Source organism: Loxodonta africana, chromosome 3 (assembly GCF_030014295.1).
Source record: "Loxodonta africana isolate mLoxAfr1 chromosome 3, mLoxAfr1.hap2, whole genome shotgun sequence".
NCBI classification, from domain to species: domain Eukaryota; kingdom Metazoa; phylum Chordata; class Mammalia; order Proboscidea; family Elephantidae; genus Loxodonta; species Loxodonta africana.
Window position 1 is genome coordinate 33,880,338 of NC_087344.1, and position 27,963 is coordinate 33,908,300.

Consider the following 27,963-nt stretch of genomic DNA (forward strand, 5'->3'; position numbering starts at 1 on the left):
GCCATTACCTTTCAGAAGCAGATTACCAGGCATTTCTTCCGAGGTGCCTCTGGGTGGGTTCAAGCCACCACCCAGGGAGTCCTCAGTAGTAGTAGTAGAAATTAATAATAGGTCAGTAACCGTTTTTTTTTTTTTTTTTTTTTTTAAGAAGTAGTAAGAGCCCTGGTGGAGCAGTGGTTATGAGCTCGGCTGCTAACCAAAAGGTCAGCCGTTTGAATCCACCAGCTACTCCTTGGAAACCCTATGGGGCACTTCTACTGTGTCCTGTAGGGTTGCTGAGTCAGAATCGACTTGACGGCAACGGGTTTTGTTTTTTTTTTTTTTGGTTTAGCAGCAGTAAAAGGAGTAACAATTATCAGGGGGGTAAGCTGCAGCAGCAAACACCATAGTAATAGCAGTAGTAATAGGACCAATAACAGTGTCAGTAGTAATGGTATTGCTGTTAGTATTAGCAACAGGAGTTAATAATAGTGTCAGGAGTAATGTTAATAATACTAATAATAGGAGTAATACCAACGTCAGTAGTAGCAGTTATAGGAGTAACAAGTGTGAAGGAGTCAGTTGCAGTATCAGCTGACACTGTTTCCGTGGGCCAGACCCAGTGCTAAGGGCTGTAGGAAAACTAGTGTATTCAACGAGCGCGCACCGAGCACCTACTATGACCCAGGCGCCCCCATGCAGTCAGGGACCCATTCTACAGATAGGAACACTGAGGCCCAGGAGCTTATCCTGATCACGGGAGGCGTCCCCACTCGCGCAGAAGCGTTCGATCCAGTGCCCAGCCTCCCAGACCCGTCACAGCCTCCGGAGCGGCGCGCCACCTCGGCACCACCGGTCGCCGGGATCCCGCTGAGCAGCAGTTGGGGCGGGGTCACGTCCTCGCGCTGCCGCCGCGACGACAGTTAAAAGCCCCGCCCCCCGCGCGTGCGCGGTGCGCGTCCCGTCTTCCTGCTCAGCTCCGGGCGTCGGGCGCGGTTGGCGGCGTCCGCGAGGGGCGCGCGCGCCTGCGCCAGAGTCGAGCTCGCGCACGCGCATCTGCGCCGGCATCGGGCTCGCGCACGCGCACTCGGCGGCGGCGGCGGCGGCGGCGACGGCGGCGGTTCCTGCTGGGCTCGAGCGGCAGTCGCGGCGGTGGATTCAGGCGGCCGGCGCAGGGCAAGGCAGAGGCGGCGAGGCGGCGGTTCTCGGCCCGGGTCTAGGCGGCGGTCGTTCGGTTCGGCCCGAGCCGCGGCGTTGGCGGTGCGTGAGGTCTGAGGCCTAGGTTTCGGTGCGGCGGCGGGCTCGAGTGCGGGCGGAGCGGCCAGACCCGCGGCCCCGGCGGCGCCATGAGCGTGGAGGCGTACGGGCCCAGTTCGCAGACGCTCACCTTTCTGGACACCGAGGAGGCCGAGCTATTGGGCGCCGACACGCAGGGCTCCGAGTTCGAATTCACCGACTTCACCCTCCCCAGCCAGACTCAGACGCCCCCGGGCGGCCCCGGAGGATCCGGGGCGGGAGGCGCTGGAGGCCCGGGCGGCGCGGGCGCTGTGGCCGGACAGCTCGACGCGCAGGTGAGCGGCGCATGGCGGGCCGGAAGCGGGCGGCCTCGGCGCCAGAGATCTGCCACCCCCTCACTCCCGGCCTGCCCAGGGTCCCTTCTCCGAACTGGTCTGGTCACCGGCCCCAGGTCCCGACCCTGTTCTGGGTCTTCCCCGGAAGGGTCTAGATCCCTTCCGATATGCCGAGGGTCCCCCTTCCAGCGTGTCGTTTGGCTCCCCTCTCCGAACGAGTCTGAGTCTCTAGCCCTCAGTCCCGGCCCTGCTTGGGGCCCCCCTTCTCTGAACGGGTCCGTGGTGGCCTGCCTGGGGTGCCGTCTTTGGCCTGTTCAGGGTTTCCCCTTTGAACAGGTCTGGGGTCACCTGCCCTGGGCCTTCCCTCCGACCTGCCCTGGGCCTCTTCAGCAAGTCTGGACCCCACCTCTCACCTGCCTCGTCCTCCCCCTGAACGAGTCCAGAGTGACCTGCTCCTTTGGCTGGATCTGGGGTGGTCTGCCCCAGGGTCCCCCCTGGCTGGGTCTGGGTTTCCTCCGCCCTGCCCCAGGTCCCCTCCGACCTGGGTACTTCTCCCTTCTGAACAAGTCTGGGTGATGTGCCCCGTTTCCCCCTGGCCAGTTGGCCTCCCTCCTCCCACCTGTGGCCGCTGCCACCTGGGCACCCCCATTCACACCCACCGATCCGGAGGCTTGCATCCCCCCCCACCCCCGCCTGCCCTGGACGCTCGCAGGTGGAATTCTGGGCTCCTGGAGCAAAAAGGGGATTTTTTGTCTTTGATCTGGAACCCTGCACTGGCTTGCTGTTAAGATTATTCAAGAGGCAGGTTGCGTTTTGTTTTTCCTTCTTGTGTTGCCTGTTGCTGAAACCGACCTGTTATGTAACTCCGTAGGCTTGCCTTGGAAAAGTAGGGTTCGAGTTTTGTTCTCCACTGGGATAGCGTTGTGGGTTTTACTGAAATGGGCCTGCCCCGTCAGAAACTTTTTTTCTTTTTAATGATGTCAATATTTAGCGTGAGGCACTTTGCTGTTTTGAATTTGGGCTTGGGTTGTGAGCAGCACTAGGTGCGGGTACTTCCAGGACCTGTGCCCCTCCCAGGGTTCAGGAATGCTGCTATTGTCTTCATCTTCTGATCCATCCTTTCCCTTCACGGGTACATACCCTGTGTCCCGAGCCTCCCTTCCGTTTACTTACCTAGATTTTCACAGGTGAGCTCAAGGTTCACCTGTCTCAGGTGCTTCCTTGGTGAGCATGGGCAGCTAGGCCTGGGGGAGCCACTGCATCCTCATCCTGAGGAAAGGGGGCTTCTAGTCAGTGAGTCACTCCCGTGGGTAAACCACCCACTTAAGCTTTCTTTTAGCTCCCGGGAACAGCAGAACATATTTGACTCATTCTAACCCCAGATTCCTTGAAATAGGTTTGTTGGGAGGGACATCGGGGAGAACAGGTGTGCAGAGATGTGTGATTTTTTTGGTCCTGTTCATGTTTGGGTGAGCAGGTAGGGGAGGGGAGAGTTTTGCCTGGAGGAGTGAGTGGGAGCCTCAGTTTCTGCAGCTATAAAATGGGGGCAGCAGTTATATAGTAGTTGTTACTTTTCAGGTCTCTGGCATCTAGACTCAGGTGTGAGTGGGCCAGGTAGTGCTGGCTGTGCCTTCTGCCCCGTGCATTTGCTCGGGAGGCCATGGATAAAGTTCATGATGTTGAGCAGTAGGGCCATGACCCTGAGGGTGGTTGTGAAAGGCAGTCGTTTTGTTGCAAATCCCTTTTTAACCGGAGCTGATATGAAACAGCAAACTCAGGGATGGGCTTGAAGTTCTGTCTGTGATTAATTGCTGGGTGTGTCTTCTTTCAGTTGAAATAATCAATTTATTTTCGTGCACCTGAGCACTGAGCTGTACAAAATGATGAGAGTATTCAAATGCTCTGCTGGCAGTAAACATTGCAGCCAAGCTCGTTGGAGTTCTGTTGACATGAAAAGTTTTTGTCCTTTGTGACATTTAATTAACCCCGATGATGTAAAGTTTTTTATATCCACGCAGACGTGACCCTGCCTACCTGTAGTCTAACTCTCAGTCTTTGGGGAAGGGTAGTGACTTCTGTGTGGGTTGGAGGAGGACCCAAATTGGGGGCAGGGAAGTCTGTGAGTGCAATTGGAGAGTGGAAGGTTGATTGGCTCTTGTGCCAGTTGTTGGTGTGGGTTGCCTAAAGCATTTGGGAAGGGTTTCCCTACTTGTACTCAGGAGTTGGCGAGGGAACCAACTATGTGGTAAGGGCTTCTGCAAAGACCTGGAAAGCTACTCGTTCCACCTTGTGATAATTCACGTATCATACGATTCATCTATTTAAAGGGTATGGTTCAGTGGCTTTTAGCGCGTTCATGGTGTTGTACAGCTACAGTCAGTTTTTGAATATATCCTCCCCCAAAAGAAACCCTGTGCCCATCCGTAGCCACTCCTAATCCCCCTTCCCGGCAACCCCTGGTAGCCACTAATTTACTTTCTGTCTCCGTATTGTGGACATTTTGTGTAAATGGAATCAAACACTATGGGGTCTTTTGTGTCTAGGTTATTTTACTGAGTGTAGTGTTTTCAAGGCTCATCCAAGTTGTGGCACGTCTTAGAACTTTGTTCCTTTTTGTGATTGAATAATCTTCTATCATATGGATGAAGCACATTGTATTTATCCATTCATCTGTTGATGGATGCTTGAGTTGTTTCCACCTTTTGGTTTTTGAGAATAGTGTAGTTGTGGACACATAGGTCTTTGGGTGGACATGAGTTCTCATTTCTGGTGGGTAGGCTGCAAAGAGCGGAATTGCTGGGTCATGTGGCTGCTCCATGTTTAACTGTTGAGCTGCCCGGCAGTTTTCCAGTGTGCAGTCCCTTTTGACATCAGTTTTGACTGTGCCAGTTTTTACATAGTTGATTTTACCTTAAACCTGTTTGAAGGCAGAAGGTGTGTGTCCGCTGGGATGCCAGAGACGACTCCAGCTGAGCTCTGGGTTGGTTCAAATAACATGCGTTTTCTTGTTTATAAAATGAAACTGATATTTATTAAAGCCCCTGAGTTCTTGAGATGAAAAGCACAGACGCAGCCCTGCCAAACATCCTTAAGATAGAGAAGGGAAAGGATTCTTTTTGAGTGTCTGCCTGTTTCCTGGCCCGCCCCCTCAGAGGAGTAAAAGGTAACTTAGAGTCCTTTGCATAACCGCTGCTGTTACAGACCCTTCAGTCCACCTCGTCGGACCTTTCCTCCTGATTGTTGCCGTGGTTGTGTTCCCTGCAAACAAGAGAATTATGGTGAAAATTCAAGACTTCAGAATACTACTCAGCAAAAAAGAAACGAGCCCTCGATACACATGACAGCGAGGAGTGTGTCAGAATGATCACAGCATGCAGAAGAAACATTTGTGTAAAAAACCCAGTCTGTGTGATTCCATTCGTCACAAACGAGAGTGAGGAGGGGCAGGAGGAGACTTTTGGGGTGACAGATATGTTCGCTGTCTTGATTGTGCTGATGGTTTGTTTCACATTCGTTACAGCTTATAAAAGCATACTCCTCACACATGCAGTTCTCTGTGTCCCGGTTAGACTTCGGTGCCAATTAGACGTCAGTGCCACTGTTAGGGGGAATGCGCAAGGAGATGCCGCCACCCCCCTTTTCGAGTGGGTAATTTTTTTTTTGAAGACTGAAAATACCACCTGGAATGCACATGGTTGCTGGTGGGACAGATGAGCAGTTTCTTAGGCAGACAAGCACCTGCTCAGTGACCCAGCAGTCCCATGCCCAGGTGTTTGCCCAAGAGACATGCAAGCACACATCTGCATGTGGACTGGAACCCGGCAGTGATGGCCACCTTGTGGTGAGCTGCCACCTCGGGTGGCTGGGCAAGAAAGGACTGGGCACCTACTGGGAGAGGTTTATAGGTGGGGACGTACCTTTAGGCGGTAGCACAGCTGCCTGTAGAGGTGACTGTGGATGCTGTGTGAGATATGGGGTGTCCTGGTCCGTCCCATTGCTCGGAGCAGGCATGGACTGGGCTGTGCCTTCTCGCCCTCATGACAGCATCTGAGCGCTGTGAGCACAGTGGGTGTCCTACACTTAGGTTGTACTGTACGTAGAAGGGCCGCTTCTCTTGGGAGAAGTAGCGCCATCCATCTCCATCCTGGGAGATAGCAGGGTTGCTGTCCAGCTCTCTGAGCTGTGATCCTGGTCACCATCAGAATGCGTGCGGGGCTGTTCCACACTTGACCTTCCAGAGTTAGCAGGACTAGAACGTGCTGCTCGCTGATCCTTGACCTCTCTACCAGGAGTGGGCTCAGCACAGTACGGTGTCAGACTGCGGTGAGTGTGAGAAACCGTGAGATGAAATGCTGGTAACCTTGTGGTTGCTCTTGGAAAAAAGTTTGCTCAGCACTTTTACCCCCTTACTGAGGTTCCTGGGGTTGTTTCTAAACTGCTAGGACTCTACAGTGGCAGGAGAAAGGGCGCAGGCCTTCCCAGACAGCTGACGCTCGGTGAGTGCGGCGACTCCAGGGAGGCAACTGGGAATGGTTTCTACCATTGTTTTTTTTACCCAGATTCTGCCTGGTGAGGGAAAAGTTAACACTAATATTAACAAAATAAGTTCCACGCATAATCCAGCTGCCCCAACCAAAAGAAAAAAGATGTTTTCGGCACTTTTCTAGTCCACATGTGTATGTATTATGTTTTGATATTGGTTCTGTGCGATTTTTTTCCTCAGGTTAATGAGTGTTTTTCTGAGTTGTCACTTGGTCTGTGCTCATGATAGCTGACTCGCTCCTTCGGTCCACAGTATTGGTGTAGCCCATCGGGATCATTTCACAGCTGGGAGTGTGGCTGGCAGAAGTGGCTGGACCGTCAGACCTCTAAAAACTTGGTGGCCTCCTCCATATGCCAGTCCCTGAGTTGGGTCCTGAGTCAGGAGCTGAGGGCCGGCTTGCCAGGAACTCCAGGAGACACTGTGCTTCCTGTCCATGGGGTCCTCTCCTGAGCCTCCTAGGCCTGTCCCTGTGTGCTTGTGTGTCCAGTGAGGCTGTGGGCCTGTCCCTGAGTGCTCATGTGGCCCGTGAGGTTATGGCCTGTCCCTGTGGGCTCGTGTGCCCCGTGAAGCTGTGGTCTGTCCCTGTGGGCTTGTGTGCCCCGTGAGGCCGTGGCCTGTCCCTATGTGCTTGTATGCCCTGTGAGGCTGTGGGGCCAGCCAGCCTGGCCCTGACACCCTTCCTGCAGCCTCACTGTGCTGTGGAAGGACATCTGGGCAGCATCCTCTGTGGGCGGGAAGTGAGTCCTTGGCCAGCTGCCCTGCTTGGGCATGACAAGGACCCCTGAGGACCTGTGAGGGTAGGATGCAGGTAGAGAGGGACAGCAAGGACGCCTGTACTTGGTGTCCTCGCATAGTTCAGAAGGTTTGCTCCCTGTTTACTGGGCAAAGGGGGGCCTGGGGCTGCTGGACGTGGCTTGCCGGGGCCAGAGAGGGGGCAGTGAAAGGTCAGTGTGTCACTGTGTCAGAGGCCTGCAGGCTGCTGGGTTGCATGATGGCACTGGAGGGGACTGAGGTAGAGTAGCATGGGATGGAGGGCAGCTGAGAGAGGTGCTCAGGTAAAGGGCGCCCAGCAGGTGTGCACGCTTGGCTGGTCTCAGGGGGTTCCTGCTATGGTTCTCATCAGATTTGAGCCTCCTCAGGAAACCCCGATGAGGTAGTGGCTAAGAGCTACCTACAGCTGCTAACCAAAAAGGTCGGCAGTTCAAACCCACCAGGTGCTCCTTGGAAACCCTATGGGGCAGCTCTACTCTGGCTTATCGGGTACTATGAGTTGGAATTTTTGTTTGTTTGTTTGTTTCCCCCCTCTCAGGGTTGGGAGGGCTGTGCAGAGCCGTGGGTAGCTGACCCCTGGAGTCTTATAGGGGAAAGCAGTGCTAGCTGGAGGCAGGAAGAGACTTTGCCAGTCCTAGGTGGTGGGCTGGAGAGGGTGGTTCTGGGCAGTGGTTCCCACCTGAGCGGTGGGCTCATACTGTGAGGGCATCTGGGATCATGAACGGGCAGTTTGTGGTTGTCACTGTGACAGCAGTGCTGGGGAGTGGTGGGGACAGGCAACCAACAGAGGGTCTCACACCTCATTGGCATGACAGCTGGTGACCTATGTGGGCCTCACAGTCCCTTTGGACACCTGTTAGTTGCGTCCAAGGTCTGTAGTGGCTCCTGTCACTTGTCTCGCCTCATGGATGCTACGTGGGCACCGGGCTACCTGGTTAGCAAGCTGCATGGATGTCACTTAGGGCTGTGCTGGGGCAGTCATCCCAGCTCTGGGAGGAGGGTCTGGTCAGGCAGTCTTACTTGTCCTCCTTCAGTCCTAGAATCCTCAATGCGTGAATCCACGGGGTAGACACAGGCCTCGAGCAGGCCGTCCCGGTCGGACCTTGTGTCAGATTGTTGTATACACGTTTTCTAACGTAAACGGAGACAGTGAGCTCCGTGCTTCACCCCGATCTGAGCCCTGTAAAGGGCTGCTTCTTTCTCTCCATCTTTTTCTGCATTCTTACTTAGGTGCTTTAAAATGAATGTCAGTCATCTCATCTTTCCTTCTGGGTGAAGCTACACTGGGTGGTGACCTCAGAGAACAGTGTGGTGTGGATTTTCGGGATCATGTGACACTGGGCTCTGCCCTCTCCACAGTCAGATCTCTTCAGGTTGGGAAAGTGTCGGCCCCGTGCGGGGTCCAGCAGCACGTAATCGCCGTCTCCCAGCTGTCGTCCTGTGAGGGATTCTCCCTCTGAGACTGAGCCCAGATCAGAGACAGCTGATCCCAGGGCTGGACTGGGGCAGTAGAGGGCCCATGGACCTTGGCGTGGGACACTGAGCATCGAGACAAGTTGTGGGGGGTGTTTGTGTGTGTGGCTCTGGGGCTGTACAGAGGCCAAAAGAGGAGGGAGGGGCTCTTTCATCGAGGACAGCACTGGCTCCACACAGAGGGAGAGGAGGAGGAGGTCACTAGTTATGGCCGCTGTTGTCCCGACCACCTCAGCCAGGACCCCACGGTGCCACACGTGGCTCAGACTGCTGGTGATGGCATTGGCTTCACCAGTGGAGGGGCCTGCCACCATCACTCATTGCCATCACTTGCCTCCTGGGTGGCCTCTGTGCACCCAAGTCATCTCAGGAGAAGCTGCCAGCAGACTCTCATTGAGGGACGTTCTGTGGAGTCCCTGGCAAGGAGATGAGCACGGAGGCCAGACCCGGTCTGCTGACTGGAGTCATGTGGAGTCGCTCTCCTTGTTGGTCGTAGTGGCTGGGGCTTTTCTGCTTGGCATGGGTCTGACTGACTGTTGTAGGAGACGGAAGAACTCACAGACCCTGAGTGGTCGTTTCTGCCGGGTCTTGGGTCAGAAATCTTGTAATGGACAGCTAGGGAAATGTGCTTACGTGTATTAGATAGCAGTAGTGGTCCCCATCACATTTTCTGAGCGTGAGCATGTAGGGGGCGGGAGGCTTGTCCTGGGTTACGGTACTCAAGTATTTGTGTGTGAGCGTGTGTGTTTACGAGGGCATGTGTGCACATGAGGAGTCGCGTATATGTGTATGTGTGCGTGAGGGAGTTCATGCATGTATGTGCTTGGTCGAGCCATGTGCCAGGTGCTCATCTTCTGTAGCTTTGAGGTGTTTCAAGCTCCAGAGTGAGGGGAAGCCATGGACTAAGTCCACCCAGCTGTCCCTCACCGGTCAGTTGCTCCCTCCTATGGCTGGCCTGAGCCCCACGGTCTCCAGTTAGCCGGTGCACCTCCGGGCAGGCCCCTTCTCTGTCACACTTCTTTTTTTCAGTAAACCTTGGGGATAAAGAAGAGAGGTTGAGTCAGCTCACACCTCAGCATTTGCGTTTGGGGAGGTGAGGCACGTGTGCCCACAAGGAGGGCCCCTGGGTGTAGGCACTGGCCTCCAGGAGCCCTGGGCTGGGTTGGGAGGCTAAGGATGGTGAGTGCAAAGGCGCTGGAGCACCAGATCGCGGTGGGTTTAGTGGCATGTGATTGGTTTGGGTGAATCTGGTCTGAAGCATCAGAGTGGTGCTTTGGGATGACCTAAAGTGGCTGTTCCTGTGAGACTTAAGGGGCCTCTGCTTTGACACAGGAGGTCTGAGTGCCATTGACAATTCCATGATTGACAGGAGCGCCTTCAGACCTCCCGGATGTGCCTAGAGGGTCTGGTGCTTCTTGCACCCAGAAGGCTCGGGAACCTCCCAGCACGTGTTAGTGTGGTGGGCATGGGGAGCAGTGGGGCTTCTTGGGAGCTCATGGGTGCAGGTGGGGACAGGGAGGCCTCGGTGCCTTCACTCCTCTCCTCTGTCCATCACAGTGTCACCAACATTCTAATGGCTTTTTCTGTGCCAGGTACCATCCCCAGTGCTTCATCCTAGCTCATTTAATTACAGTTCCTAAGGTCAGATTTGTTCTGTTGTATGTGGGATCCCTGTGAGTTGCAACTAACTTGACAGCACCTAACAACAGCAACAAGGTCAGATGCACTTCTAAATTACTGTTTGTCTTAAAACTGCTCAGAGGGTGGAAACCACCACCAGGGCAGAGTCACCTTGTGCATGTGCGAAAGAGAGGGCACTTGAGCATGCATGCCTGCACCCCAGCCCTCACAGCATGAGGAGGGCCCCCTGGCCCTTGTACTCAGGTTCTGCTGCTTCTCTGGAGTTGCCAGAGTGGAGTTGCGCTCCCTGTCCCTTCTTGGTGAGTTTGATTGGGCCGGGGCTCCCAGTAAGTCAGGGACACATTCAGGCTGGTGGGCACAGGTCTGTGTGTCATCCCCATCTTGGTTCTGACATTTCAGGAGCGTGAAGGTGCAGGTGCCACCAAGGATACTTGTTTATATGTGAGTTCACGCAGCCTGGTAAGTCGTAGGGATCCTTCTAGTCCGTAACTGTTTGTTAAAGGTCTGGATGGCGAATGTTCCAGGTTTTGTGAGACAAGAAGCAGCATTGAGGAGATCGTGTAGGTATTTAAAGTGCAACCATTTCTCAGCATAGATGCCATTCTTGGCTTGCCTCCTGCCTGTGGGTGGCCCCATCTTAGACCAGTGCCCAGGGCTGCCATCTGCCATCCACACCGGGCACGTCAGAGCGGCCCCAAAAGCAGAGGGATTGATGGGTGATGAGCAGCTGTTGTGACGTTTAAACCCAGCAGTCTTCTTGCAGTTTGCCTGGTTGTTGCCTTCCTGCACAGAGTGCATTAAAGTGGCGTGAACGCTGGGATGGGGCTCAGACTGTGAAAGGCAGGGGTGTCCTGCAGGTGTGACCACTTTGGACACCCAGCATTGAACTTGACAGGTGCCACGTGTCCCCAAGGCTGCAGGTGGGTTGTTCTGGGTGTATTGTAGGAACAGAGAAACACACGGCCCCACAGGGCCAGCCTGGAGGTGCAGGGGTGAGTGGGGTATGGGCGGGCACCTGTACCCTGTGTCTGGCCAGTGGGCTGCTGGGAGGGAGTGGGGAAACCAGCTGAGGGCTTGAGGCAGGGGGCTGCCTGGGCTCCCTAGAGAGATCTGAGGAAGGCTGTGTACCGGTGAGTCCTGATCCGTAGCTGGGTTGGTGATGTCGCCTTGTGCTGTAGGTCGGCGGGCCTGAGGGCATCCTCCAAAATGGGGCCGTGGACGACAGCGTGGCTAAGACCAGCCAGCTGCTGGCCGAGCTGAATTTCGAGGAGGACGAGGAGGACACCTACTACACCAAGGACCTCCCGGTCCATGCCTGCAGGTGAGCTGGCCGTCCTGCCTGGGTGGGCCCTGTCGAGGAAGCAGTTCTGCCTGTGGCCAGCTGTGTGGCTCCTGTCAGCTGTATGGGGCTGAGGTGGACCGTGGACAGGACGCGGGGAGGTGGCGTCCTTGGGGCGGAGGAGGCACCGGGCCCGTGATGCACGCAGGTCCCTGATACTGGCAGGAAGTGAGTTCACACCCTCCGGGGCCTCCCCCAGTCATCCAGCTGGTAGTGAGGACCCCACCTTCCTGGGCCCTCTTGTTCCCCAGAAAGGATCTTCGTCCGTTTGGTGAGCCTGGTTGGGCTGGGAGGCAGAGCAGCTCAGTTTCTCCACAAAGGGACGGATCCTTCGATAGGGTCCCACCCCAGATGTGGTCCAGGTTCCAAAAACATGATTCGTCGGTGGCTAGACCTGCCTTTTGACCAAATTTGGAATCCTCATCGAGAACAGACTCCATCCTCACGTTGTATGTTTTTTGTTACACCCAGAAGAGGAACTTGAGACCAGATTTGGCTAAGGGCACCTCTAGCAGGCAGCTGCAGGCCTGGAGGAGCCAGACTCTGCGCTGCAGCCCCCCAGTGCCCAGAAAGAGCACATTGTGTGAGCTCTGACTCTGCTCTAGCCCTTTAGTCATGTTTACTATGAGTGTTTCACCTCCAAGTCTGTCTTCCTGGCTTGTACAAAGTGCCTGTAGTATGGTCCCGTAAAAATGCGGGTGACAAAGCTCTGCCGGGCTCCCTCCCGGGGATCCCTTAGCAGAAGGAGCAGGAGGCAGGTTCCCACCCCAAGTTTGAGATGGAATCTTGGCTCTTTCTGAAGCAGACCCTGCCTCCTGTGCGGCAGCGAAGGTTCGTTTTCAGAAAGAGGAGGTGGAGGGGTTCTCCGAAGGGGCTGCCCCAAGGCAGGGCCAGCCACTCTCCCGGGAGCACAGCGCCCTCTTTCTGCATGGCCCAGAGATGGCAGCTGTGACCATGTTTATGTTAGGGCTGCAGGACTGGAATGGTCTGTCTCTGCAGTCACTTTTCCTGAAACCAAGTGAGAAAGGGAGTGGCCGAAGCTGCCTGGGGATGTCCAGTCTGTGTCCCGCTCAAGGGACACTTTGCTGCTGGGTGGTGTCCTCACAGCACCCCTAGCTTCCCCTGCGTTTCTTGGTTTGGGGAGCATGTGCGTTTCACACATTCGATTTTGTTACTGGATGGTTGAGTATGAGTACGTATTTAATGAAAAACTTAAGAATGTTGTAAAAGGAAAGAACTTTATATCCCACCAAATTAGAACCAGAGGGTGCCCTGCTCTGACCGCGGTATTTGCCTTCTCAGTTACTGCGGGATCCACGACCCCGCATGCGTGGTCTACTGCAACACCAGCAAGAAGTGGTTCTGCAACGGACGTGGGAACACCTCCGGCAGGTCGGTACCAGCGCCGCACGGGTCTTTAATCACGGTGCTCAGGCTGTGTGTAAGTTATGGAGCCACTGGAGTGGAGCACAGGGTAAAACCATGCTAACAAACCTGGGCTTTCCCCTCCTCAGTGACTGGCTTAATGCGAGCCAGATGGTGGCGTGTGAATGCCTTGATGCATTTGCCAAACTTGATTTATTCTCTGTAGTTCTTTTTATTATGCGAGGAGGGTTGGCTTAATTCTTGGTCCCAGTTTTTATTTGTATTTTTCTGCGTGATGAGCTCCTGGCATGCCTGCTCGTCTTTATTATGGTGAGGCCAGCATCGCTGCCTGGATGGAGGTTCCTGAGCTCCTTCTGCCAGGCCCCAGGTCATGGGACTGAATGAAGTTCCCCTGAGGGTTGGCCCTAGGCTCCCTTGTGGCTGGTCAGGAGCAGCTGGGCCATGGCCCTCATGTTGCGGGGACTGGTTGTTTTGCCAGAAGAGTTCGTTTATTGTGCTCTGAGCGGTGGGCAACAGTGGCCCCCATGCTGGGAGGAGCGACTGTAGCTCCGAGCAGAATGCTTTTCTGAGGTTCTCTTTGAGAGAAGGAGAGTGAGAGAAGCCAGTAGCTGGGGCTCTCGGCCATACCTCATGGGGAAATGGCTGTGTGGCCGGGTCCTATGACCTCAGGGTAGTGACATGAAGTGTGTTGTCAGTGAGGAAGAGATCTGCTAGAGCTCTCAGAGACCTGAGGGAAGGGCATTTTCAGGGCTACGAAACCACATTCATGCCCCATCTTCAGAATGTTTTGGATGACTGAGGTGTTGCTCTTTTTGCATGTATTCCCATCCAGGAGGAAAAGCAAATAAAATTCAGAGCTGGCACCCTCTACTTCCTGCCAAGAACAGGGCAGTGAGTGGAGGGCCCCCAGAGCAGACCGATAAGTCTGCCAGCTCAAGGGCGCTGTGCAAAGCCGGGTTGTAACGGTGATGTGCAGCCATGGGCCATCAGGAAGCTGGCTGGAGAAGGGGAGAGGGAGGCTAGCCAAGGCCATGGTTTAGGTGAGTGGGGTCACAAACAGGAGGACAGCAAGGAAGAGGTCCTATACTTGGAGGAAGAGCCAGCCAGCCCCATGTAATATTTCCATCCTGGGGTTTTTGGTGCTCAGGGTCTTCGGGTGCCCTGTCTGCAGCAGGCTGGATGAAGGTAGGCACGAGGGTGCAAGAAGTGACCTCACAAGAGGCCCCAGCAGAGCCTTAAAACACGAAGAGGGGGTAGCCCCTGAGGAGGGCTCATGACGCGGCCTCGGCGGTAATTGGCTTGGCTTGGTTTAGGAACGCGGGAGATGTGTGAGGCACGTAGGAGAATCTCCTTAGAAAGGGTTACAGCTGGGTGGGTTTGCGCTTGGCAGGTGCAAGTTCAGGGGAGGCATCTGTCTCCTCTGCGGACGTCAGATGAGGTGTGACCGGCTCTGCTAACGCGCGGTGAGCCCAGGAGACTAGGCTCTGGAGGGAACCCAGACGGGGTGTGTGTGTGTGTCCTGGGGGCATGATCACATGTCGTCTGGCTGCAGTCACATCGTCAACCACCTCGTGAGGGCGAAGTGCAAGGAGGTGACACTGCACAAGGACGGGCCGCTGGGCGAGACAGTGCTCGAGTGCTACAACTGTGGCTGCCGAAACGTCTTCCTGCTCGGTTTCATCCCCGCCAAGGCCGACTCGGTCGTGGTGCTGCTGTGCAGGTGCGGGGCGGGCGGCCGGTGAAGGGGTGGGTGCGTGCTGGTCAGGTCATGGCAGCCACTCTGTGAGAACGCCGTCTGTGCTGAACTGTGGGCCCAGAACTCAGTGTGTGGGGACAGGAAGTGCACAGCTGACAGCCAGGAGGTGGCATGGTCCCAGATGGTTGGGGAAATGCGGCTCAGGGAGAGGTAGGCCTCTGGGCCCCCAGAGGTCCTGCCCTTGCTCAACTGGCCCCTGCTCCCTGGGCCCTCGCAGGCAGCCTTGTGCCAGCCAGAGCAGCTTGAAGGACATCAACTGGGACAGCTCGCAGTGGCAGCCGCTGATCCAGGACCGCTGCTTCCTGTCGTGGCTGGTGAAGATCCCCTCGGAGCAGGAGCAGCTGCGGGCGCGGCAAATCACTGCGCAGCAGATCAACAAGCTGGAGGAGCTCTGGAAGGTGGGCTGGCAGGGGGGCTGGGGACGGGGTCTGGGAGGGGCCAGAGGGTGAGACTCTCCGAGGGGCTGTTCCAATGGCGGGCTCCTCTGGCACAGGGCGACACTGCATCCCTTGTAGGCAGCATTGCTGGAGGGAAGAGCCATGTCTTTCAGGAAAGGAGAACTAGAGTGTTTGGGATGTAGCTCACTCTGCCTGGTAAAGGTGGGCAGTGGGCGAGAGGAAGGGTGCAGAGAGGCAGAGGGCCCTGGCCCTGCAGGGGCAAGACGGGCCCACTGAGTGCATGTCAAGCCATTGTCAGACTGACAGGCGAGGACCTGGGACTGGCCCTAAGTGTGGTCCCCAGAGAGGTCGGCATGGAAGGAAATGAGAAGGGCACCCAAGCCAGAGGTCATGACCTTCATGGAAGCCCTGTTCAGTCCTGGTCACACCAAGTGCGGCTGTAAAACAGGAAGAAAAATCCTAATAGTTAGTCTGGAAGTTGAGATTAGGTACTGGTTTAACTGGAAATCTTAAATGGAAATTTATTTGCACTTGGAACTTGAGTCAAAATACTCTCCGAGCATCCTCTCGCAAAACCCAACTCTCTGTCACCACAGTTCTCTCCTCACCCATTTGTGGCTGTGAGAGAGGTACTGACTTGGCCCGACTAGGGGACATGAATGCTGGGGAGAGGCCATGCTGCGCCCAGGCCAGGGCAGGCTAAGGAGGGAGGCAAGAGCAGCAAGGGGCTTGTATTACCACCTTGAAAGCTGTCTGCTATCTCCTGGGTGGGTGGTGGTGGAGGGGCAGCGGGTCTGAGTGCTGGCCTCGGACACAGGTACAGGTGTGTTGGGTGGGTCCTTGGGCCTTGGAGCTGGGATTCCACCGTTCGCGTGGCTTTGTCACTGGGATCAGAGCAGTGGCTGGGTGGGGGCCTGAGCCTGGGACCAGGGAGGCGTTCCAGTACTAGGGGTTCCCTTGTCATGTGAACTCCGGTGCTGCACACTGAAGGCTTGTGCTGGCACACTCATGGCGTTCTGCTCCGGAGGTCCCCGTCTGCTGTATAGTGAGAGTGGACGGGGACGCGTGGTGTCCTCACTGCAGGAGAACCCGTCGGCCACACTGGAGGACCTAGAGAAGCCAGGTGTGGACGAGGAGCCACAGCATGTGCTGCTGCGCTACGAGGACGCCTACCAGTACCAGAACATCTTCGGGCCGCTGGTCAAGCTGGAGGCCGACTACGACAAGAAGCTCAAAGAGTCCCAGGTGAGGTGCAGGCGGGGCGTGGGTGGGTGTTTTTCCTCCACAAAGGTACCGTCGGCTCTCAGTGGGCTCGGGAAATGTCGCCTGGACCACGTCTGCTTTCACATTGATGGGTTGGCCCAGAGGCACCACATCATGCCAAGGCCTGCTCTGTGCCAGCACACTGTCTCCAAGACATGGCCCACAGTGCCCAGCGTATCCTGATCGCTTACCTCCCTTCTCTGCTCTGCCAGAGCCACTGCCTGCCTCTGGCCATGGCATCTCCACAAAGGGGCCATTCTGGCATGTCTGGGCTGCTAACTGCTTTCATCCCACGGTTCCAGCTGCCAGTGTGCTCTTCCCCACTAACATCCAGCTCAGGGGTCGTGGCACACCCTCGGGGCCTCAGTGGGCACTGGCCCGGGAGTGACAGGCACGTCCATGTGGGCTGACGTAGCTCTTGTTTTCCATATGCTCAGACTCAAGATAACATCACGGTCAGGTGGGACCTGGGCCTTAACAAGAAGAGAATCGCCTACTTCACTTTGCCCAAGACTGACTCTGGTAATGAGGATTTAGTCATAATTTGGTTAAGAGGTGATTTTAAGTTTTAAAATATTTGGACCATAGTAGCATAAATCCCCCATCCTTGTAAAGTGCCCCTCAGTTTCCCCTTCCCTTTGGGTGGGGCCGTGGTAGGTGTCAAGTGCTAACCTCCTGCCATCTTCTTCCCATAAGACATGCGACTCATGCAGGGCGATGAGATCTGCCTGCGCTACAAGGGGGACCTGGCGCCCCTGTGGAAAGGGATCGGCCATGTCATCAAAGTCCCTGACAGTATCCTTCATGCCCAGAGCGCTGGGGTGGGCAGGCAGGTGGGGAAGGCCAAGAGATAGCCCTCCCAGGGGACAGGAGGGCCACAGAGCCACAGCCAGAGTCTCACGCTTTATGGGTGGGAGTTTCTATCTGCAGGGGTGTATTCATGCCTGTCTGTGACTTGGGGAGCCCATGGCAGCTGTGGGGGTGCACTCAGCCTCTCCTGTTGACCTCATTCCTCTCTTGGAACCACTTCTCATGAGCACGTGAGGCCCCACATGCAGGTCCCCAAGACCTTGAGCCCAGGGATCGAGGCCATGGCCTCCTGGGCATTAACCTGGGGCTGGAGCGCCTGGGCAGTCTTAGCCCTCTGGGGCTGCAGGCCGCGTCGTTGGGACCATGCGTAAGAGCTCAGTCTTGCTGGAGAGAGGAGAGTCTATGGATGCATGGTGAGCAGGACTCCGGCGTGGAGAGTCCACTTTCTGAGGACGCCCCCTTAACTCAGCACACAGACTATGGCGATGAGATCGCCATTGAGCTGCGGAGTAGCGTGGGTGCCCCGGTGGAGGTGACCCACAACTTCCAGGTGGACTTTGTGTGGAAGTCGACCTCATTTGACAGGTGCGTCCTGCCCACACTCTGGGTTGAGCATGCCCAGCCTCCATGTGCTCACTGCATGCTCTCTCCCCAGGATGCAGAGCGCACTGAAGACATTTGCAGTGGACGAGACCTCCGTGTCCGGTTATATCTACCACAAGCTGCTGGGCCATGAGGTGGAGGATGTCATCATCAAGTGCCAACTGCCCAAGCGCTTCACGGCCCAGGGGCTCCCTGACCTCAACCATTCCCAGGTCCGTACCCACCGCGGGAGGCCTGTCCTCATTGGCCTATGGGGCAGCCGCCGCCTGACACCTAGTGTGTTTGAAGGTTTATGCTGTGAAGACTGTGCTGCAGAGGCCTCTGAGCCTGATCCAAGGGCCTCCAGGCACTGGCAAGACCGTGACTTCAGCCACCATTGTCTATCATCTGGCGCGACAAGGCAATGGGTAGGTGCAGACTCAGGGCAGGCGGGGGCAAGGTGAGATGTGGCCTTGAGAGCCACCAGCTGTTGTGCTCAGTCACACAGGCTGCCCTAAATCTGCCCCTCGGGGGTGTTTTGTAAGTGTCGTGGGAGTTATCAATGTTCCTTCTCACGAGTAGACCTAGTGAAGAACTGGCTAGGCCAAGGCCACCCAGGCTCAGTGAGTCTCAGTTGCGTGAATCTGTACCACCGACTGTGGTGTGGAATGGGGACACACTGTCACAGGTGAGAGCCCAAGCTGCTCGCTCAATTACAGGCCAGTGTTGGTGTGTGCCCCAAGTAACATTGCCGTGGACCAGCTGACGGAGAAGATCCACCAGACCGGGCTGAAGGTGGTGCGGCTCTGTGCCAAGAGCCGTGAGGCCATAGACTCGCCCGTGTCCTTCCTGGCGCTGCACAACCAGATCAGGAACATGGATAGGTAAGTGGCTGCTGGGCTGGGCAGAGCGACCACAGGGCCAGGTGGGGGGCTGTGGAGCTGGGCGGGGGGACCGTGGGGCTGCCCACCCTCGCCCCTCATGGGTCTATGGCTTCCAGCATGCCGGAGCTGCAGAAGCTGCAGCAACTCAAGGACGAGACTGGGGAGCTGTCGTCGGCTGACGAGAAGCGGTACAGGGCGCTGAAGCGCACCGCCGAGCGGGAGCTGCTCATGGTGGGTCCCTGGGTGCCTCGGCCTCCGTGGCCTGGGTTGTGTTTGGGGTTTTGAGTAGGAATTTCTTTTTGGCCTAAGAACTTGTTTGAACACAGTTGTTGAGGTGGAAACCAGGACCTTTGTTAAGTTTAACCTCCCTGTTAAGCACATGGGAGCACATTGAGGTCAGTTTGGAGAAGAGAACTTAAATGCTGTCTTTTACTCTCTGTTTCCATCTTCGCGCAATTTGGGATATCTCGCTGCTTGGATCCCCAGGTTTTCAAGGCGGCCTGTTAGCTGCTGGGACTGCAAGAACCTGGTCCAGGAGCCTGGGGGTGGTCTGGAGGTGGTCCCACTGGCTCAAAGCTGCCTCAGGGGTGGCTGTGGGGATCTCGGAGTCCATTCCTCTATTGGTTCCTCCGTGGGGAGGCTCCAGTGAGAAGTGGTGGAAAAAGCAGCAGTTGGCTACCTTTGGTAGCCATAGGGCCAGTATCTGACTGATGGCCCTGCGTTGCTGTCTGCCCACTTGGGGCCCGAGGACACTGCAGGTCATGAAGCCTGCAGGGGACAGTGTGAGACACACCTCTCCCATTTTCTGCCCAGAACGCTGATGTCATCTGCTGCACATGTGTGGGCGCAGGTGACCCGCGGCTCGCCAAGATGCAGTTCCGCTCCATCCTCATTGATGAGAGCACACAGGCCACTGAGCCCGAGTGCATGGTGCCTGTGGTCCTCGGCGCCAAACAGGTGAGTGGATGTGCGGCTTGGCAGGAGGCCTCTTAGGTGGCTGCCAGCTCTGTGTTCTTTAACATGCAAGGTTTGTTCCTGGAATGTGTGGGATGCCAGCAGAGGGTGGTACGAGGAGTGGGTTCCACGAGGGCTGTGGAGGCCTTTGCACATGGAGGGTGGGCTCCTGGGGCTCATGGGGAGCAGTTCCTGCACAAGCTTGGCCACGCCTGCCTTCGTGTGCTGATGTGGTGCGGCGTGGGCGTGGGCATCAGCCCTATGAGGCACATCAGCTTAAGCCACTCCCCCCGCCTCCCCCTGCAGCTGATCCTCGTGGGTGACCACTGCCAACTGGGTCCTGTAGTGATGTGCAAGAAGGCGGCCAAGGCTGGCTTGTCACAGTCGCTGTTCGAGCGGCTCGTGGTGCTGGGTATCCGGCCCATCCGCCTCCAGGTGCAGTATCGGATGCACCCCGCGCTCAGTGCCTTCCCCTCCAACATCTTCTATGAGGGCTCGCTGCAGAATGGCGTGACTGCAGGTAACAGGGCGCCTTCCCCTTGTGGGCCTTGTGTCTGCTCTGTCCACGGCCAGAGCACGATTGCAGCAGACACCCACGGTGTGGCTCTGATGCAAGAGCTTTGCTCCCCTGACAGCGGATCGTGTGAAGAAGGGCTTTGACTTCCAGTGGCCCCAGCCTGACAAGCCCATGTTCTTCTACGTGACCCAGGGCCAGGAGGAGATTGCTAGCTCCGGCACCTCCTACCTGAACAGGTAAGCAGGCCCCCCAGCGGCCTCACTCCAGCGTGGTGCCTCCCCACGCCATCCTGCTCAGCCTTGGGTCTCCACCTTGCTCTCAGTATTTGCATTGCTTTGAGCAGGTGCCTTGTGAGCTTGTGTCATCCTAGTGCCTTCAGTATCTCCAGCACGGGCCTTGGGTCCTGGGCAGAGAGAGAGGACATAAACTCGGAGCAAATTTCTGAGTGTGTGGTTTCCCAGGACGGAAGCTGCCAATGTGGAGAAAATCACAACAAAACTGCTGAAGGCGGGTGCGAAGCCAGACCAGATTGGCATCATCACACCCTATGAGGGCCAGCGCTCCTACCTGGTGCAATACATGCAGTTCAGCGGCTCGCTGCACACCAAGCTCTACCAGGTACTACTGCCCAACCCTCACACTGAACATGGGTGGGGTTCTGCTTTAGGATCGCCTCAGAGCGGACGTGGGGTTGGAGCCCCTGTGAGCCACAGTGCAGCGACCACCCTGTGGCGGTGTGACCCACTCTGTTCTTGGGGCAGAGTCTTGGGTTTTCTGTAGTGACCATGTAAGTTTGTATTAATTGGGAAAACAGTAATTGTTTTGAAGAAAACAGAAATGCGGCCCAGGCCAGGCCAGGATGCTGGTTAATGTAGGATTGGGGTGTCTGGGGGCGTGGGGGTAGAGTGCGGTCTGTGTACCGGGGCTTGTCCAGGACCTGGGTGCTCTGCCTCACAAGGCTGTGTCTGTCCATCCAGGCAGAGCCAAGGCTGGTGGCAGGGGTATGCGTCCTTCCTTGCTGTACCTGTTGGGGAGGGTAGACTACGGACTTTTGGGTTTTGGTGTTGCCTTGTGAGTTCCGCTAGTTTGGGGTCTTGGAGATGCCTGAGGTTGATGACAATGCCCTTTTTCAGGAGGTGGAGATTGCCAGTGTGGACGCATTCCAGGGGCGAGAGAAGGACTTCATCATCCTCTCTTGCGTGCGGGCCAATGAGCATCAGGGGATCGGGTTTCTCAACGACCCCCGACGCCTCAATGTGGCCCTAACCAGGGCAAGGTACGGCCACGGCTGTGGCAGTGGGGGGCCGCGAATGTACTGTTCTCCAGGCCTGTGCAGGGTGCGTGCTGTCCCTTGGTGTCCAGCACCCTAAGCACTCAGCCTGGAGAAGCACCTCCTGCCCTGTTACTGGCCCTCAGGCCAGGGCACAAGGGCACCCAGACGGCCTGACCACTGATAAGGGGCAGCCACTACATGCCACCCCATATTGGGTCCCTGTGCCATGTGCTTGTCATGGGCCTTAGCCAGCAGGTCTGCAGCGGCTCTTCCCTGAGACCTGGGCTGGGTGGGGGCCTTTGAGGACACAGCATTCTTCCTGGGGAAGGCTCAGCTCCTGTTCCTCCTACTTTGTGGTTCTGGAACGTACCCCCTGGAATAAGACAGCCACGCACGGACCAGAGTACGATGTCCCCGGGGCCCCCGCTCAGGACCCAACAGAGTACCTGCTCACTCACCCTGACACTCAGAGCTGGGCTGTATCCCACGGCAGTGCCCCTCCTTCCTAGGTCTCTAAGGAGGCGTGTCTGGTAGGGAGCAGGCATGGGTTGAGGGGATTGTGATGACCTGGGAACACCTCCTGGCTGCAGGTGTGGTGTCATTCTCTCTGAGCCCTCTGCCCGGGGGTTCTTTCATCCAGGCACTTGGCCCCTCCTGCAGCATTTCGTCCCCTTGCCCTGTGAAGTGTAGCTGTTGTCTCAGACAACCAGTGGGTGTGGCCAGGGCGCTAGTGGGTGCCATGGGGCCAGGTCCCTGGGGCTCCCACTTGATCGCTCTGGCCCTGACTCTGCCCTGTGGCTGCACACAGATACGGGGTCATCATCGTTGGCAATCCAAAAGCCCTATCGAAGCAGCCACTGTGGAACCACCTGCTCAATTACTACAAGGAACAGAAGGTGCTGGTGGAGGGGCCCCTCAACAACCTGCGGGAGAGCCTCATGCAGTTCAGCAAGCCGCGCAAGCTGGTCAACACCATCAACCCAGTGAGTGCGAGGGCGGGGGGCGGGGGGCGGGGTCTCTGGACATGGGGAGGGCCTGGGAGCGCACCGTGCAGCCAGCCTCAGGATCCTTCAAGGCACTATTGTCCCCAGCGGATCTTGTCCGAGGGGCAGCAAATTCCTCACCGGCGTGTCCTCTCCCCAGGGTGCCCGCTTCATGACCACCGCCATGTATGATGCCCGTGAGGCCATCATCCCAGGGTCAGTCTATGACCGCAGCAGCCAGGGTGAGTCAGCAGGGACCCCTCCTGCCCCACCCACTGCTCCAGGGTGGTCTCAGCCCTGAGTCAACAGAACTTGCTTCCCAGAGAGGGCCTGGCTGTGTCCCTGTCTACAGCCATGTCATTGGGCGGGGGTGGGGTTGGGGAGAGGCGCTTGTAAACAGTCTTTCCTGGGATGAAGCCCCGCTCTTGGTGACCCCGCATCCTGGGTGTGCTCGCTCCTGCTGGCCTGTTCTGTTCTGGGCTCCGGATGGTGTCTCTGAACTGAGGCGGGAGGCCCCAATGTGCCCTCAAGGGTGCGGTGCAACCGCATTGCCCACACTTGCTGCAGGTGAGGCCTTCCGCCAGCTTCACCCCTCCTGCTCACTGGACCAGACTGGAGTGTGTTCTTCAGTCTCCCAGGGCCTCTCACCTCCACGCCCAGCAGCTGTGTGGTTGAGGGTGTCCCAGGTCCTCCCTCCATCAGGGCTGCCCCCTGGCCCACATTGCCCCTCTTCAGCCCCCTGCCTCGCTCTCCTTCGCTCACTCTCCCCCTGAACTTAACAGTGGGCTCTGTTCCTGTTAGAGGAAGCCCCCGAGGGTAGGCCTTGCTCCTGGGGTGGCTCTGGTGCAGGTGGGGGGATTGGCACAGGCCTGGGAGCCCCCACTGGTCTGTGAGCTCCCTTGGCGGTGAACCGACTTTGTCTTGCTGTCTTTGTTGGGGCAGGAGGGAGGTATAGTATGAGTGTAAAGCTCGCCATAAAAAGGACTTCATTTCTTCTTTTTAAGAATAAGTGAGGTGTTGCGTATTTAGGGTACCTGTGGCCAGTGCACGTCAGTCATCTGGGAGGAGGCCCCAGGTGTCAGCCCAGGAGGGTGGCGGGGTTGGGCTTGGGGAGTTGCATTTTGAGTGGGCTCTCCAAGGTGGCTTTGATGCAGGGTGACTTGAGCAGCACAGACAATGAAGGGACGATGCCTGCAGTCGTAGGACGGAGAGTCGATGCAGCAGCTCAATCCCTTGCTGCAGGAGACAGGCAGGGGCTTGTTTCTCGGTGCGGCTGCAGTACGGGCACCTGACCCTGCTACCCCGTGTCCCCAGGCCGGCCCTCGAGCATGTACTTTCAGACCCATGACCAAATTGGCATGATCAGCGCAGGCCCCAGCCATGTGGCCGCCATGAACATCCCCATCCCCTTCAACTTGGTCATGCCACCCATGCCGCCACCTGGCTACTTCGGGCAGGCCAACGGCCCAGCCACAGGTAAGCACGGCCCCTCCAACCCCACAGGGACATGGCTGCAGTACTGTCCGTGAGGCACAGCACCTACCTGTCACCCTGCTCCTGTCTTACAGGTCGGGGGACCCCAAAAGGCAAGACTGGCCGTGGGGGGCGCCAGAAGAACCGTTTTGGGCTCTCGGGGCCCAGCCAGACGACCCTCCCCAGCAGCCAGGCCAGTCAGGACGTTGTCTCGCAGCCCTTCTCACAGGGCGCACTGACGCAGGGCTATGTCTCCATGAGCCAACCCTCGCAGATGAGCCAGCCGGGCCTCTCCCAGCCTGAGCTGTCCCAGGTGGGCCTAGCCGTGAGGCCCTGGCCGGAGGTCACTGTCCGGAACAGCCCACCTGTGGCCCCGGGAGGCAGTGGGGGTACCCCAGCCATGTCTCCATGCGGGCTGACCCCTACTTTGTCTTCCAGGATAGTTACCTCGGGGATGAGTTCAAGTCCCAGATTGATGTGGCGCTGTCACAGGACTCCACATACCAGGGAGAGCGGGCCTACCAGCACGGCGGGGTGCCCGGGCTGTCCCAGTATTAGAAGGCAAGTGTGGGGGGTGGGCAGGCCCCAGGGCCAGTGGAGAGCAAGTGGACTTCAGGTCCTTGCCCCCTCTCCCCCCACCACAGGGCTCCGGACCAGAGGTTCAGCTCTGTGGCGCGCCCCTGATGGCGTGGGGAGGGGCGGGTGTCCTCGGGCATTGTGGAGGCGCAGGTGCTAGTCGGCTGTCAGTCGCCGTCCCCGGGAACCTGAGGTCTGGCTCTGGGCGCCCTGACACTCTTGCCCTCCCCCGCAGGCAGCGGCGGAAGAGCTAAGCAACGTGGCTTAGTGCATCAGCATATTATTCTGGGTAATAAAAAATAAAAATAAACGGATACCTGTTTTCCACTGCTAAAACTGAAGCACCACTGTGAGCAACAGGAGAGGGGAGAGGAGCAGCGAGGGAGAGGAGAGGAGCAGCAGCAGCGAGGCCGAGCGCCATTGCCGGCCCCACGGCGAGGAGACAGAGAGTGCGGACGTGCCTGCCCGCTGCCCAGCGGCTCAGCCCCGGGCCAGGCTCCTGTGTCCACACGGGTCTGCGAGCGGGTGGGCGGGAGGAAGACCCTCAGCTCAGAGTAGCCCTTTCCTCTATTCTTTTATTTTCTTCTGTCGAAAGGGGACTACGTTTTAGCAGGAGGAACTCCACACTTCGTGCAGAGCGGGCTCCTTGGGATGGCGCGGTGAGCCATGCCGTCTGCCGCTGCCACCACCGCCACCGCAACCCATGTTCTGAAAGGGTTTCATTTAAAGAAAATACGGTGTGCTGGGATTTTTGTTTTTTTCTCTTTTTTTAAGATTCTTTCAAAGAAGTACTGAAAGCTACACTTTTCCTAAGTTTCTCTCTAAAAGCGGTGGACCTGGGAGATATAAGAACCTTCCAGAAGTGAAGTTTAAACAAGCCAGCAAAACTCGAAATTGGGACAACTACCATTCGAACAAGAGAGTGAGGAGCATTTTAGGTTCTAGCTTCCGGCATCGTCCTGCTGCGAGGCGGCTGCAGGGGCACCACGAGCTCTGCTGGACTCTGAGCAGCAAAGCAGCTTTCGGGGTGGGCATGAGGGGCCCCACTCTTGAGTGCTCAAGGCCCCTGCCAGGAGGGTCTTCGCAGGGCAGCCAAGGGCCTGTTGCCCAGAGGCAAGAGACCGGAGGGCGGGAAGCGACTGTCCTGGCTGGAGGCTGCTCACCAAGGCCCATCTTGAGGACTTGGCAGAAAGGTGGCACGAGAGATCCCCGATCCTGTCCTGAGAGAGGTGGTCAACTCTGCCTGGATCACCTCTGCCTGTGAGGTGCCTGGCTGCGGCCGGTGGGGTCTGGTGTTTTGGGAGAAGCAGCAGATTCAGAAAAGGCAGATCTGAAGAGGGAGTTGCAGGGATCTGTGTTGCTGCAGTGGGGAGGGGGCACCTAGCTTGGTTGTGGATGTGATTCGTTTTAGTTGGGAGAGCTGCCCCGCCTCCCCCCCAGCTCCTGGCAACCGAATTTGGGGCATTGGTCCTCCCTGGCATCCACCCACCTGGGGACCTAGAGCCAGCCCTGTGGCAGTCACTGGCCCAGCCCCTACCTGGCTTGTGTCGAGGGAGGGGTGGCCTCGTGGCCAGGCATCCAGGATGAGTTCCTGCTATCCCCTGCCCACACCTTGCCCCATTTGTCCCTTCAGTTGAATGCTTTGCCTCAGCTCCACGCTTTCACTTTGTTCTGTGCCTTCAGGGTGGTGCTTACTCCGAGTTCTGTGATCAGGGAGTGCCCCCCAAGGCCATGTAACTTTTGATTTTTGGTCAATTTGTTTTAAGCTGTTTCGTCACCAATAAAATATTAATAAACAGCTCGTGGCGTTGGTACCGGGGACGGAGTTGTTGGGGTGGGGGGCGGCTCCAGAGTGCTCAGGTCTTTTGGGTGAGGGAGAAGACCTGACCACGTGGAGCGACTGGACTGGCCTCTGGGCCTTTAACAGGAGCAGTGCTAGGCCCTGCGTGGGTAGCTCCTGGGGAGTGGTCACAAAAACTTACCGATCTGGGGAGTGGAACCCAAGGGACCGGCAGGGGCTGGGCAGGCAGCCCAACCAGGGCCCTGCACCTTCAGCATTGTGGACATAAGGCGGCGAACCTCACCGGGAGGCACAAGACTCAAAGCCAGCTGTTGGGACCACCGAATGTTTTATTGTCCGCCCCTACCCCGCCGGTCAGCGGCAGCCGCATTCGTCCACCACCATGTCCTCGTAGTGTCGCAGCACCACGTTGTCGCTGTTGTCGAAGAAGAGCACGGAGATAGGCGAGAGGCGCGCGGGCACGCAGCAAGGCAGGCCGCCGTGGGCGCCAGGAGCTGCCGAGTACATAAGCGCTCGCAGAGCTGCGTGGTTGAACGCTGGGGAGCCCGCGGCACCCAGGGCAGCCGGCAGCGCGCATGGGCCCTGGCAGTAGTTAGCCATGAAGCCGCGCGGTGCGATGATCCAGTGGTGCCAGCCCACCTCGCGGAAGCTCACGTAAAGCCGCCGCGCGCGGCACGGACCGCCGCCCACCGCGGGGGTTACCTCACGCCGCGGCCGAGCCAGGGGGTGGCAAAGGCGCGGATCCACGGTCACCAGCAGCAGCGCGGCCTCGGCCAGGAGCGCGCAGGCGGCCGGGCCCCGGGGGCGCAGCACCAGCGCCAGGCGCAGGGTGCGCGGCGCCGAGGCGTTGCGAGCCCAGGCGGCGTCCAGCAACTCGGCGTGCACTGGCGCGCGCAGCGAGGACACGGCGAGGCGTAGCGGCTCCGTGCGCTCAGACATAGACCCCGGCTCCGCCGCGAGCGCCACGCTCAGCTCCCAGCCGCCCGGCGGACCCGCGGCCCCCGCCACCGCCTCCGCGAAGCGCAGCTCCAGGCGCGCGCGGCTTGGGCGCTCGTCGGGTTCCACCGCCGACAGGTCGAAGACGACAGTCCACTCGGGACACGAACCGGCGGCCGAGGTGAGCTCCGGGGGCTGTGCAGGCGCACCTGGGAAGGTAGGGGGCGGCTCAGCTCCGAGGCTTGACTGGGGGCAGGGGCGAGTGGTGAGCCTGGGGCCTTGGAAGGGGGTGCTGGGTTGAAGGTGGGGGAACTGCCTGGAAGGCTTCGGAGGGTGTGCAGCGGCCGTAGTGGGGGAGGGCTGGGCTGCAAGCAGGGGCCCGCGGGCGGGAATAGGGGCGGAAGGATGTTGGCGGGGGTCGGGCCCATCTGCTGGGAGGCATCAAATGGTGTGAAGTCGCGGAGGTGGGGGCAGGGCCTCGGCTGCAAGCAAGGGGGTCGTCCTAGGTTTGCGGTACACCCCAGGAGTGTCCGCAAAGTGCAGAGAGCAGGAGGGGATCTTGGGGTGGGGACACTAGGGGCCGCTCCGGCCTCTCCGGCCACGTTGGAGACTCGCGGCGAGCAGGGTGCCCCGCGGGGACACTGCCTCTCCCCAGTGCAAGCCCTGCTCACCGCGGTCCCGGAGGTGGCGCACAATGTTTCCGGCGACCCCCAGCTCCTCCACGTGGCATGGTCGCGGGGTGGCCCCCGGGGACGTCCGCCGCGGGCCTACCCTGGTCTCCTGGGGGTCCTGGCGGCGGAACAGTCGCCACATGACGGGGGGCACGGGCCGGGGCGCTGGGGCGCCCCTTGGCGCTTCGCGCAGCCCGAGGGCCTGGAGCAGGGCAGCGGCGGGGCCCGGGGGCGCAGGAGCGCGGACAGGGGGCGGGGAGGGCAGCAGCAGGGCCAGGAGGAGGAGACGGCATCCAAGGCGGCAACGCGGCAGGGGCATCTTCCTCCCAGACGGCGGACGGACGAGTGGGACTGGGGCTGGGGCCGCCGCGCCCTCGGACCTG

At 58.0% G+C, this 27,963-nt stretch overlaps 2 protein-coding genes across 3 annotated transcripts; one reads left to right on the forward strand and one right to left on the reverse strand.

Moving 5' to 3' along the window:
* The first annotated feature begins 1,222 nt into the window (after positions 1-1,222).
* UPF1 (UPF1 RNA helicase and ATPase) lies at positions 1,223-25,970 on the forward strand. Of its 2 annotated transcripts, none has more exons than XM_064281008.1 (24): positions 1,223-1,550; positions 11,157-11,299; positions 12,620-12,709; positions 14,256-14,423; positions 14,677-14,857; positions 15,941-16,102; positions 16,558-16,675; positions 16,817-16,915; positions 17,407-17,515; positions 17,586-17,745; positions 17,822-17,940; positions 18,232-18,396; positions 18,513-18,627; positions 19,210-19,353; positions 19,657-19,870; positions 19,986-20,103; positions 20,329-20,485; positions 21,001-21,143; positions 21,949-22,123; positions 22,284-22,365; positions 23,438-23,599; positions 23,692-23,909; positions 24,035-24,161; positions 24,412-25,970. In XM_064281008.1, the coding sequence occupies exons 1-23, from the start codon at positions 1,326-1,328 to the stop codon at positions 24,152-24,154; spliced, it is 3,387 nt and encodes a 1,128-aa protein (XP_064137078.1). In that variant the 5' UTR covers positions 1,223-1,325; the 3' UTR covers positions 24,155-24,161; positions 24,412-25,970. The 2 variants fall into 2 exon arrangements, with proteins under 2 accessions (XP_064137078.1, XP_064137079.1); XM_064281009.1 differs by having other exon boundaries at positions 1,225-1,550; positions 16,558-16,642.
* Positions 25,947-27,899, reverse strand: GDF1 (growth differentiation factor 1). The gene is made up of 2 exons (XM_064279910.1): positions 27,581-27,899; positions 25,947-27,118 (listed from the first exon to the last, which is right to left on the reverse strand). The coding sequence occupies exons 1-2, from the start codon at positions 27,897-27,899 to the stop codon at positions 26,328-26,330; spliced, it is 1,110 nt and encodes a 369-aa protein (XP_064135980.1). The 3' UTR covers positions 25,947-26,327.
* Positions 27,900-27,963: the final 64 nt, after the last annotated feature.

Excerpts from the sequence above, each read along its gene's own strand:
- UPF1 (XM_064281008.1), top strand. The coding sequence starts at position 1,326 with ATGAGCGTGGAGGCGTACGGGCCCAGTTCGCAGACGCTCACCTTTCTG. Across the intron at positions 14,424-14,676 it reads GTCGTGGTGCTGCTGTGCAG|GCAGCCTTGTGCCAGCCAGA; the intron begins GTGCGGGGCGGG and ends GGGCCCTCGCAG. Across the intron at positions 19,354-19,656 it reads TGGTCCTCGGCGCCAAACAG|CTGATCCTCGTGGGTGACCA; the intron begins GTGAGTGGATGT and ends CTCCCCCTGCAG.
- GDF1 (XM_064279910.1), bottom strand. The coding sequence starts at position 27,899 with ATGCCCCTGCCGCGTTGCCGCCTTGGATGCCGTCTCCTCCTCCTGGCC. Across the intron at positions 27,119-27,580 it reads GCGCCACCTCCGGGACCGCG|GTGCGCCTGCACAGCCCCCG; the intron begins GTGAGCAGGGCT and ends CTACCTTCCCAG.